At 44.5% G+C, this 12670-nt stretch overlaps 3 protein-coding genes across 3 annotated transcripts; 1 reads left to right on the plus strand and 2 right to left on the minus strand.

Moving 5' to 3' along the window:
* Positions 1–201: 201 nt before the first annotated feature.
* On the plus strand, positions 202–5457 carry Bfra_004276 (uncharacterized protein; the record flags this gene model as incomplete). The annotated part of the gene is made up of 3 exons (XM_037334681.1): positions 202–1668; positions 1716–1819; positions 1872–5457. The coding sequence occupies 3 exons, from the start codon at positions 202–204 to the stop codon at positions 5455–5457; spliced, it is 5157 nt and encodes a 1718-aa protein (XP_037193215.1).
* Positions 5458–6199: 742 nt separating this feature from the next.
* On the minus strand, positions 6200–7630 carry Bfra_004277 (uncharacterized protein; the record flags this gene model as incomplete). The annotated part of the gene is made up of 1 exon (XM_037334682.1): positions 6200–7630. One exon carries the CDS (start codon positions 7628–7630, stop codon positions 6200–6202), a length of 1431 nt encoding a protein of 476 aa, XP_037193216.1.
* Positions 7631–9138: 1508 nt separating this feature from the next.
* On the minus strand, positions 9139–11639 carry Bfra_004278 (putative alkaline phosphatase family protein; the record flags this gene model as incomplete). Its single annotated transcript, XM_037334683.1, has 7 exons — positions 9139–9316; positions 9368–9639; positions 9711–10028; positions 10153–10214; positions 10348–10886; positions 11079–11497; positions 11550–11639. 7 exons carry the CDS (start codon positions 11637–11639, stop codon positions 9139–9141), a joined length of 1878 nt encoding a protein of 625 aa, XP_037193217.1.
* Positions 11640–12670: the final 1031 nt, after the last annotated feature.

The following is a 12670-nucleotide window of genomic DNA, read 5'->3' on the forward strand; positions in this document are numbered from 1 at the left end:
GCCAGTGAGGAGGAACCCGAGGTAGTATGTTAGTGTAGTGAGATTACAGTATGATACAAATGCAACGATCCTCGTCGCTCCCTGGGCCAGGGCATGCCTCACCTCGTACGTCTCGTATCTGCGACATACGATGTTTTATTGTTTTTTATACTGCTCCTTCCTTGTTGGATGGTAGATTGCTAATGCGCCGAATCGCTAGCTATGTCCCCGACAATCACTCATGTATCGTCCAGGAGTCCGACACCTTCTCCGCCGGAGAGGAACAATTTACCACGACTGCACCGATACCAGTCGAGAAGTCCACAGAGACCCATCACTTCTTACAAGGACTTGCCAAATGATGCGGACACTAGATGGAGTTCTGGACGAGATTCCTCGCGTTCCTCCTCGCCCACACCTGCCCAGGATGCTCCAGGCGCCGTTGATAGATCGTCTACCCCAAAGCCGTACAACCAGGAATCTATAACTTCAATAAAAATGCCCCAGCCTCTGTTGCAAGACATATCTCAATACATAAACCCACAGATAAGTGCCATAACTTCAATGACCACAAACACGAGTCTTGAGGAGCTTGCCCATTTGGTTAGGTTGTCCTCGTACCAGGAAAAGAAGCGTGCCCATTCACGCATTCGTTTACAGAGATCCCTGGTGTCCACAGCACTCTCTGCCCGCCTCGCACGATGCGGAGAATTGGCACATAGGACCTTGGTTGACAACTTTAGGGCCGATGAGAAGAAAAACTTTGCCAGCCTTTACAATGCCATACATGATGTCCGGAATTCATGCGATGCCTCCCGGCGCTTCGCTTTGTTGGAACCTGATTTTGACAATGGACGATCAAGTATATCCGGTGCCGAGGATACAACACCTGTGTTGAATTTTATGCATGAGATTCCCTTGCGATCTCGTGAATGCTTGCTTAATTTTTTGACCCAAATCAGGACAAACTCAGATTATTTGGCTAGTCGCATAGCCAGCCTTACGCCGACCGAGTTGTCAGCTTTGACAAGCTTCCATCAAGGTTTAGAAGCTGTCGATTCTGTTCTGCCCTTTCATACTCGTTCCAAGGGCCATGCGGCTAGCGCCCACCGCAATTTTTCGCATATACCTTCTGCAGTTGAGCGTTTACTTTCTTTTCAGCGTCATGATCCTTTGTCTGCTTTGATCCACACTTGTTTTGCAAATTCGGCTGGCCCCGATTCCTTAGAGGACCTTAGAAGAACTGATGTCTGGGCCACAGCGTGCGCCCGATTAATCACCGAGAGCAAAAGCGGGACAGATCCTTTTATCTGTAGTGTTTTGAATGTCTGGACTACAATGCGAGATTGGTCGGGACGAACTAATATGGAATGGTATTTGATGAAAATTCTTGAGGATGGAGCCTTTTTATTGGAGAAAGCCGAGGACCAGGCTGGTACGCGTATACATGTTGAACCACGAAATGCCAAGGATTCCATAGCTGCGGATGAGTTTTATGATGCGGCGATTCATGGACTTTTCGATATCATTGATGACCCAAGTGCAGGAGGTATCCCGGAAGGCTTAATCGAACTCGGCAACGCCATACTTCGAAAACTCGATCCCAAAAGACATGGACCCACCAGGAGATTCTTGGTTTCAAAATGGCTGTTTTCCGTTTTCTTATTGAACGCAATAATCCATCCAGAAGTATGTTCAAGGCACCCTCCAAGTGGTCAACTCACTGACATGCATAGTCATATGGAATGATGTCAGAATATCACATTACAGAGTATGGTAGGCAGAAGATATTGAAAGAGGTTGCGATGCGTGCACAGCGCCTTGTTGTTGATATGACCTGGTATTGCCATTCTCGTATCTATCTAGTTCCATCTTATTAATGCCTTTTATAGGAACAAATCCTCTCCAGCACCAGCAATCAAAACTCACATAGAGAATATCCTAGCACGCTTCCGTTCCACAAAACCATCAAAATCCATTGCTAAGCTTCTTCCCGCAAGGTCTATAACCTCATTAAGGGAGACAGCAGAGGTACACCCTTATCTTGTCCTAGCACCTGCCGACCTATTGACTATGGTAAATGCACTATTCCCGGAAAGACGGCCCGCATCGAGTTTCTCCACGAAAGATTCCCATCTCAGTGGCTTGCGATCTGCGGCTTCTTCTGTCTCTGGAATGTCTGCTATATCGGTGCTGATACCGCAGCCACCTACCCGTGAGGCTTTAGACAGCGCTTCTATCATGAGCAATAGTGGCTCTTCCACGATAAGTGACGTCACCACATCCAGAGAACCTTTGCTCAATGAGACATTAAGCACACAGCAACGAACATCTTCTATATCAACAGCGTCCAATCGCCAAAATCAACGACTCAGTTATTATGAAGATGATGGATTCGAACTCCGAGAAGCCCTCCATGAAATGTCGCGTGCTTTAGGGGGCGATACGACCTCTGGTGCATGTCATCCTTGTGCAGAACGATGGACTGTTTTATTCATGACACCAGACGGGCAAGGATTGTCAACCCAGATGATCCACGACGATGATGGAGATGAAGAAGAAGGCACTTCAAGCAGCGATACGGATGATGATAGTAATGGGTTCCGTTCAGATCTTGACAAAGACTATCACCAGCTCAGAAGTTCGATTCTGAAACTTGTGGAAGATTATGAGATTCCCGAATCACTTGATTCAAGACTTGAATCCAAAACTTTCAGCAATCGCACGTCGATTCTCGAAACTCCTCGCAGGAAGTTCAGCAACAAGTCCAAGTCACTGGCTCAAATACAGTCGAGGAATCCGTATCGAGCCCGAGATCAATCTCCCAGAACTGACAAATCTTCCAGAGGGACTGATACCAGACACACAAAACAGAGAGCCGAAGCAGAGGCAGAGGCCCCTTCAGTTCTCATTTCTATGCTAGAGGCTGCTGAAACCCAATGCAAGGCGCAGTCTGATTTTATTAATGCTCATCTGTACTGGAAAACCTTGAGACAGCTAAATCAAATGTCATCTGCCTCATTGAAGAAGGATGGGTTTGCATCCCTCTTGACTATCTTATCAAGAGGGCCTAGAGACTCCATCCGGCGCTCCACCAGCGCCATCGAAGAATACGAAGCCTGGCTGGTCTGGCTCAAGCAGTCCCAGGAGCGCCACGACGTAACAATCGAATCCATGATGAAACGTCTGAAAGCCCTCCGCGATAAAATGTGGTATGTCACCGATGTTCGAAACTCAGCAGCATACGAGGGCACCCGAAATATTGCCATAGCCTTGAAGTGCATGGTCTCGCCAAAGAAAATATCTCATACGGACAAGTCTAATGCGCGCTCTCGCAATATCTCGAAGCCTTCAGCCAATAATTTCCTTTTGAAGACTGAAGCTCAAGTCATGGACATGATGGCTGCTAGCGAAGATCAAGGCGGTCCAAATAAACTATCCGACGAGCAAGCGGAGAAAACTTTGAGATGGCTGTCTCAATTTGGAATTGAGAATTTTTGCAAGGGCGAGGAACGAATTCATAGGTTCAGTCTAGAAATCGAAACGTGCATCAATAAACTGGTTGGGGATAACTTGATGGAGGGGCCCGTTCTTTGGTCGAGTGAGCTTTACAACAGAGACAAGCGGATTTTGGACAGCGGAAAGCAAAAGGGTGACCTGTCTCTGAGTCATTTTGGATCTCTGAACTTATCTGGGGAAGACGTGGCCAGCACAGACAGCACACGTCGTGGCCTACGTAGCACGGATTTCAACCGTCCTGGATTCCATGACCTTCGGGCCATGTCTACCAGAAACAACTCTCAGCAGAGCTTTAGCTCAGGAAGGTTCAGCGGATCGCGATTAAATCCTCCTGGAGATTTGATGGACTCCCAAGATTATTTTGGCATGGCAAGCCCCGTGCTGACAATAGACTCTGCAACAACATTCTGGTCACCCTTTCAAACACGAGCCCATTCACCAACTACGAGCGTCAGTAGTCGTCGACCAGATACTGCCTCGTCGACTAACGAAACTATTATGCTGAAGGATGATCACATGACTGCAGCTAAACATCGATTTTTGGCGGATTTGAAGCAGACTTTGACAAGCTTGTTACTTAGTGATCTTGGCACTCTCGTTTTTGCTCGTGGAAGTGAGACAGATTCATGGTTTTCAGGTTCCATAGGTCAAGATTGTATCGAAAGAAGAGATCGGGCAGACAGAAGAGCCAGAAGGAAAACCAAAAAGCGTGTGATAGAGAAAAAGAAGAGCTTTGGGGACCTTCGTGGAGCTCAAAAGATAGAGCAACTCCCAATGGAACGACAGGAATCACTTGGCGAAAAAGCAGAAAAGGGTTCCACATCAAGCAACAAAAGTCTCCCGGATAATGGAGCTTCAGAAAATCGTTCCACCACAGGAAGCTCTTCCACCAGTGATTCTGTCAGTACAAGGCCTAGAAAGGGTACGCTGAGAGCTACGAAGGAGTTAGACAATCTGGAGTTTCCCTACAAAATGGCTTTTCATCGTTTATTGCGCATGTTCTCAGTTCACCCTAACCCCTACGCGAAGCTCAACGCGCTGTACGAGCTTGAGCATTTGATCATTGCATATTTAACACCTTCCACCACGAGACGGCCTCGAATTCGCCAGGATCCCATTCCTATTTCCCCACAATCCCCAGAAATTTCGCACCATAATGCTTTTGGGCCACCTGATGCAGCAACAACTACCCCAAGAGCGAAAACTCTAGGAGAAGCAATTGACAATTGCAAAGAGCGTCGATCTCATACACTCAATCAAGGAGATAACCCTTCGCCAATCAATCGAAATACTGAACGATACATGGGCTCAAACGCGCCAACTGCCGCGAGTACAGATATGATTGTCGATGTCTTGCAAGATCTATTCCGCGACCCAGATATGCGACCAAAGACACTGTTTCGCGACTTACAGTTCATTGCTTCATTTGTCCCAGCTGCTACTTTAGATAAAACAGAACGTGGAAAAGCTTTCTGGGATGCTGGTCTTGCCGCGCTTGGTCTGAAGCAAGACGTGTGCCGTACACTAATTGAAATTGCAGATGAGATAGTTGTGCATTACACCCAAACTCGCAAGACAACAGCCGCTGCGCTAGACTCGTCGTCCATTAACGGCGAATTGATGAAATATAGTATGCAGGATGCTGCAAACATGTGGACGATCACGGCTAAAGAAGGAGACCCTGTGGCAGAGCGAGAACTTGCCATATTTTATCTGACCCACCCCGAATTGGTAGAAAGAATTACTGCACCATTGAGCAAACCTCGTGAAACCTTTAAAGCGCAAGTTATGGAAATGCATCAAGGCAAGGAGGGTGTGGTGACTGAGAGAGACAGAGAGAGGAGTGATCCTGCCACCATGTGTGTCGCTTATCATTGGATGGAACTAAGTGCACTTGGTGGGGATGAACTGGCAAAGAAATACTTACGACAGCGCGAGGAGTTGAACGCTATTCCATGATATATGATTGATGATATAACAGAAGTTTTGCTATACGCCCTTCATTTGCAAACGAGAACATGATGTTGTATATACCACTGACGGAGTTTATTTTCAATGTTTTCAGCAAGAGATACCTTTTATTGTTATTTATGGCAACCGTACTGTGTACTTGCCTGTTTTGGAATTGGGCATGTTTTCTTTTTTTTGTACGTATCATTGTACGCACTTCCTAAATATAGGAGGCACAGGGACTTCAAAACCTTCAAAGAAATGGATAGTGTCACGTATGATATGATAGAAATTTATTTGGAGGAATACTGTCATGGTAGCTTGTAATTTTGAGGCATGTTTCCCTGTGATATTGTACTACTTCATGATATTTTGAATAGATTCTGTCTTTCCAGCGCAGTTTCCATTTCCACTCCTTAACTCCGCAATCAGGAAGGTAATCCTATCAAGTTCTCTCTACGCTTTATCTAGATGTTTGACAACTAGTCACTGCGCCGGGTGTTTGAATTCGATACGGTAGGTTTGAATGGAAGTCGCTTTTATCATTGTCGCCGGGCAAATCCCTTTCACTGCCTCGAAACCAATGTAGAAGTAATAACAACGCTACATCGCTATGCACGATGAAGGGTATTGAAAAATAAAGATGGTCGAATGAGCCAAACACGGTAAGCAACTGCATATGACAAGCTCGCATGGAGATGAATCGCAAGAACTCTGACCCTGTGAATCCTGGTCAAAACCATGAATAGCCTCATGTAGCAAATTGGCTCTTCCTAACAAAAACAGCATTCTTGACTCGTTCTCTCTCCCTCAGGAGTCGATTTCTCTCCTTGTCAAGATAATGAACAGGCCATCCGCCCACCGGCTCGGCCTTCGTCATGAAATTCGTCTTCCACTTGATATTCCAATTAGTGAAACCTAGATCGTAAAATGGGAGGACCAAGTTGAGTTGAGGTATGGAGAGCGGCTTTTTGGTGTTAGAAGGAGTTTGCAAGATGACATCCAAGCGCTTGATATTTGGGAAAAGTTGTAATTTAGCTACGAGTCTCTCAATGTGCTGAAATTCGCGGGTTTGCTGGCAAGTTTGGACGGAAGAGTTGGCTTTGGATTGATTGGTGTCGGCAATGGAAGGAAATAGAATGTTGACGAAGATATATTTGGCATGCGCAGTAAATTCTGGACCGAGGCAATCGATGTAATTGAGCAATGTGTCGTAGTCCTTGGGAGACTCTTCTTGTCCAGCAACTTGAGCATTGGTCCGAGTAATTTCTTCCTCCGAACGGAAGTCGACTTCAATTTCAATCCAATTTTTTCCCCAAAATTCACTACGATCCTTTGTCGGCATCTTGCTAACGATGCTAGCTACGTCATAAACATCAGGTTGGAATTCATCCGCGCATGCATGTTTGTACGGATATCCATTCTCCGTGTAGCGTTCGGTGATTCGAGCAAAGTTTCTAATGATACCATGTTGAGTGATTATGATGTCCTTCTTCTTCTTATCTGCACGGCCAAAACGTGGCTTTTCTGGTCTGGGACCAGTGGGCAACACAACGGGAGACGGTGTTGAAAATGGAGTCTCATTTGCCTTGGTCGGAGTGGTAGAGCTGCTCGATCCAGTCTTATCTGGTGTGGAGTTGGCAGAGTGAATAGACATTGCGTTCAAAGCGTCCTGTAATGGATGAATGCCTGCCTTCTGGTCAATCTCAAGACCACATGTAGCATTTGAATAGTTTCGATTAGCTGGAGTTACTCCATGGTCTAATTCCATTGGCAGCTTAGACATAGCCATCAAGCCGTCACCTATAGTGTGAATATGGAGGGAAGTTCCATTCATTTGTGTATGATCCGCCATCTCTGATCGGTCCTTTAATTCCTTCACCGGGGGAGCCTCAGAATTGGTATCCACAGGGGCCTTTAGAATCGGTGCGATCTTGGGAGGAAGTGTCGGGACGAACTCTGACGAGGTTGCAGATAGTGATTTTGCTGCCACTTTACCCAAAGTTTCGAAGTTTGGGGTGATCAAAGTTCCTTGGCGGAATGACTTAAATCCCAGAGGAGTCTTAGGACTAGTGGCGGCGGATACATTCGTTGCGGTATTGCCGTCCGCTCCGACCAAGGAGGGCAAAGTCAAATTTGGTAAGTCAAAGGATTTATTTGCTCGGGCATTCTTATTTCCCATGATGCTATCGCTTGCTCTCGACTAATGGTAGATAGTGATTCGGGAAGGTTGTATTGAATATGATGGGAAGGAAAGAAGGTATGCTCGGGTTGGTGGTGCGTTCTAAAGATATCTATGGTAGAGCCTGTGTTAGTAGATACTCGATTGAAAGGGCATATACCACGACAGCGAGCTGTGTGTTTGTGATGAGATGTCTGGCTCGAAGAGCTCTTTCCACGATGCTTTTAGCCCACACAAAAGAGGGAAAAGATAGCTCGATTAGAAGAAATGAGAGGACTAACGAGGAATTTTGGACGCTCAGGTGAATCCAGAGTATTGTTTTCGAGCTATGTGCAATATTGCTACATACAGTAGATGAGCGATTGTGCTACAAGCAATATGGATGAATAATGACAAAATGGTTGAAAGTTGAGAAATAGTTGTTAAGCTCTCAAAGAGGATAAGGAAACGTATCTGAGGAGGAAAGGATATGATAATAAGGAAAAGCATCGTACTTGCCAAGAGATAAGTTGCCAGATTGTTCTGATTCGTGAGTTACGATTGTACTGGAATCCTGTGGAGAGAAAAAAAAAACAGTGGAATACTTGAAGAAATTGTTGGGCAAAATCAATGGATGACACCGTAACTAAATTTAGCGTTCAAAGTTGGTAATGAAGTGAATGGGAATGTACGAGATGAAAGTGAATGAATATTCTCAACAACTTTGATACTGATATTCTTAACCAGCATATAACAAAGGAACAAGAAAACGATTTTACCATTTCGAGAAGCTCTGATTCGTATTGTTGCCCATAAAGCTCTGAATGACTTCAGGGTCAAACATTGTTTAAACGCATATCCAGCAAAGTACACTGAAATAGGGGCAAGTAAAGCTCATCTCACACTCAATGCTGCTGTATACCCCAATGAGTCACTCTAGCTACGCTAATCAACAAATGGGCGTTATATGTGGTAGGAGGTCAGCTCTTGTTTCAAGCATAAGGATAGTCGAGATCCACTAGTTTAACACCCTCAAGTTGTACTAACTCAATAGGTATCTATGACTTGGTTGTAACATGATCGACTTATTGAAAAAGGATATTTTATACATATTGATCATATGCACGTTTTTATCTGCATGGCCATTTGGTTTATTTCACCGCGTCCATCATCTAGATGAATTCTTTTGAATATCGAGTCTTTCGGGATTTGAAAAGCCATAATTTCAAAATTAGCTATCTATGTTGATGACTGCAACATATGGCAAAGGGATGAATCAGTGAACCCTCAATGCTAGCCAGTCCAGAAACTGGAGAACTCGACAACTTCCCCAATATCTGTGGCTAATAGAACTTCATTGTTCATGCAGCACAGAAAGCAAAACCAGACAGCCAGTATTGATCAAATAAGAAGTCCTAAAACACCAGAAGCTGGAACACTATCACCTGACATTTGATTTGTGGATAGTATTTGATTCTATTCCATAAGTCTTTATTGCTGACTGCATCATGTCGGTTGTCACTGTCAATCTATCTCCAAAAAGCTTCCTTGGTCCAACGACTCCCGGGATTAGCAGGTGGTGAGAGGAGGAGGGAAGACCAAGCCTCACGACCATCTACATAGAGGCGGAATTTTAGGGTACTTTGATCGCTAGCAGTATCTTCAATTGTGATTGCTCCTAATTTTGAATTGCCGCCTGGGATATACCTTTTGAAAGTTAGCAAATATGTGTATCAGGGATGTCGCGATATGCGTTACTTGATTTGTATATCTTCCTCGTCAGTTTGCCAATAAGTATGAACCGGCAGATAGAATTGACTGAGAGGACTTGTAGAGAACTCATTCACTGTCGCACTGACTGGCCAACGACCATTCAAGGGAGGCGGAAAGGCTGTTGCGGCAAATTCATGTCTATCTCCACTGATGATGACGACCCCACAGCCTCCGCGGAGACCCACATCCCACATAGCTTCGAGAATTACTTGGCGCTCGTTGAGGTAACCAGCCCATGTATCCATACTATTCACCCGCTATAGCATGGAGGAATCAGCAATTTCCTACGAAGGGAATACTCTCAAAGAATGGTCAAATAAATGCTTACCCAGTTTTTCGTGAATGGAATGCTAGATGCTATGATTTTCCATTTGACACCCTTTGGCTCAGGCTTCTTGAGAAAGTCGAGGAGATCAGCAAGCTGTTCTGCACCAAGCATTGACTTTCCAGTGCTGTTGGCGGGGAGTTCCGAAGAAGAGTCTCGGTAAGTTCTGGTATCCATCATGAAAAATGAAGCAGGCCCTTGGGTGAACTCGAAGTAAGTGGCACCGTCTCTGAGAGTGTTATAAGTCCCCGCTTGGCGAGCTCGAGGAGGATTAACGGCCGTTTGATAATGATGCCACGGATCAGCGGCGGCTTCGTAAATCTGACAAGTCTGGTGGTAAGTAGATGATCTGTATAGAAAGCTAAAGAAATCGGATACCGGGCAGTAACTGGTACTTTCATCTCTAGAATCTAGCTTCACAGCAAAAGGTTCTCAATTGACTTACCCCAGCAGTCTTTTTATCCCAATCGTTGGCGATCTCGTGATCATCGAGCACGTGTATCCAGCCTCAAAAAACTTTCAGTCAGCAACTTAGGTCTTTGGATATGTAGAGCAACATATGAAGGAAGGAGGCACTCTCTATAGAAAAAGCCATAACCTATCTCTGAATGGATATGGAAAGATGATCTATGTTACTCACTTAGATTTTGTCCAACAGCCGGCCAATCTGGAGAGCTGTAAACCTGTCTGTACTCGCGGCGATAGTCCTCCACACTCACTCCAAACCTCTTTGGGACATCGATATAAATGAAGTCACCAAGAAACAGCATGAACTGGGAGCCTCCAGGAATCGTTTTAATGACATCTGCCATGTGCTTGAAACCAGGAATTGCCAAAGCGTGGTCAAAAGGATTGTACGGAAAGCGAGGCTTAATGCAACTGGATGTAAAAAATGTGAAAGATCCTGATTGCGGAAGATGTCCAGGTTTTGGAGGAGTGGTGAAAAATCCAGTGTGGTTATTTGATGTCATCCATTGATAGGTCCTTTCAGGGCGGTTTGGCAATGGGAATTTCAAAGCTTGTGTGAAATCCGTGTCTTCTGACAGAGTACGGATCGTTCCGGCGAGTTGTGGTTGTTCTTCGTAAGCACCCGCTGGATTTGCTGGTTTGTAGGTGATGGATATGGGAAGTTTAGAGAGATCTGGTTCTCGAACGAGTAGATTTGCTTCCGTAGGGGCACTTACACACAGTCAGTAAGAACATTCATTGGGAGCACGGTTCTCGATCTAGTCATGGCACGTCAATGAAGACATCTTGACATCTTGAGACTGTTGAGCATTACGACAACAGAAATCCCTCATAATAACCACAATTTTAGCGGTTTACCATGACTAAATGGAGTCGCGTGTAGGGGCAAAGTGGTGCACATACATGTAGCCCATTCGTGCGAATGAAAGCTCCGTGCTAGGATGAAAAACTTTCGCATGATACACCAGATCTACTGTGGCCAGAACCAAGCCCACGTTGATCAAGAAGGTCAAAAGCGAGAGCAATGTTGATATGGGATCAGGCGCGCCTGTCAAAAGTGTACGGAAGGGTCTAGGTGATTTCTTTTCCATCACCACTGTCTCGTCTATTTCGACTTCTTCCTCCACGTGCTTTGGTCTGTCCGGTTCCGATATACTTTGAGAATCTGCCGCAGATACGAACGGCTGGTCTTCGTGCTCAGTCTCTAGAACGGTGATATTGATATCATCTTCTACTACAGCATATGGTGTCTGTGTTACATGGCTATAAATGAAGGAGGGCACATATAGTGCAAAAAGAGTGTATATGAGGGGCGGCCATGGCTGGGAACAAGTGTAAGTGGTTGAAATTTTGAGTCCAAAAATATCTACTTACATGACCAGGGATTATTCTGAGAAAGACATAAGTCACAATCCGTAAAGCAACAGAGCTCCACGTAGCCACCTTCTGTTGGATCGTTGACATGATATGTAAAAGAGGCTTGAAGCAATGTCGATACTAATTTAGACCAAAAATACAGGGTTGAGGATGAGAGAGATAACAAGAAAGTAGTCCAACTACAAGGCAAGACAAATGGATAAAATGGTGCGATGAATTTGGTGTCAAAACATGCCCTATAAAAGCCTAGAAAGGGATAAGTAGAGAAACAAGAAATGATATAAGAAGTAACAGCTTGGATATAGAATCAGCAAGATGAGCACCTAGATAGGCAGACAGGTAGGTAGGAATTGATAGACAGCAATGCAGATATCGAAACACCTCCTCTTTTCACGATTGCGAATGGGTAGGTAGGTAGTCAGAGAGAAATCATCGAACTCTTCAGTGGGATCAATATATGGATGATTATTGGTATGACAATGTAGATAGATATAAAGGTAGTTGGTATTGTACCAAGAGCTTATAGATGGATAGATGATTGAGCGATCTGATTACCTATGGAGGTTAGCTAGTCGGTATGGATTCGAAGGCAATTAGAAATTCGGTTTACCTCAAGCTTGGTGTCGTGGTTTCATGGGATTATGTAAGCTGAGTGGTGTGGTGGTGGGACACACACTTTATTATCTACACTTACGTCATCGAGATAAAAAACAAGCCAATTAGCGGTACCTATTTACAACTACTGTACTTGATCAGTAGGTGGCTCAGGCAGGTGGCTCAGGCAGTAAGAGTATCTATACGAAGGCATGTCTTTAATGAAGACCAGGCAAAATAACCGAACTCATTAACATTTACTATATAATTTTTATAATGCATATAACTTTATGAATATTGATAAGTATACTTTATCAAATTCATATATAAATCTTGATATAAGAAATCATTCAAATTCAAAAAGATTTTTCAAATATTGTTTTTAATTCAGTTGCTATTGAATTCCAAAGTAGGTGAGTTTGTACTTATTTTGATGAGGAAATGTGCCTGCACACAGACCCAGCACTCATCAAAGACACGCCCTCATAGCTAGATAGATATTCGTATAAACACAGTAACAACCC

Source organism: Botrytis fragariae (assembly GCF_013461495.1).
Source record: "Botrytis fragariae strain BVB16 chromosome Unknown tig00000050, whole genome shotgun sequence".
Lineage (NCBI taxonomy): Eukaryota > Fungi > Ascomycota > Leotiomycetes > Helotiales > Sclerotiniaceae > Botrytis > Botrytis fragariae.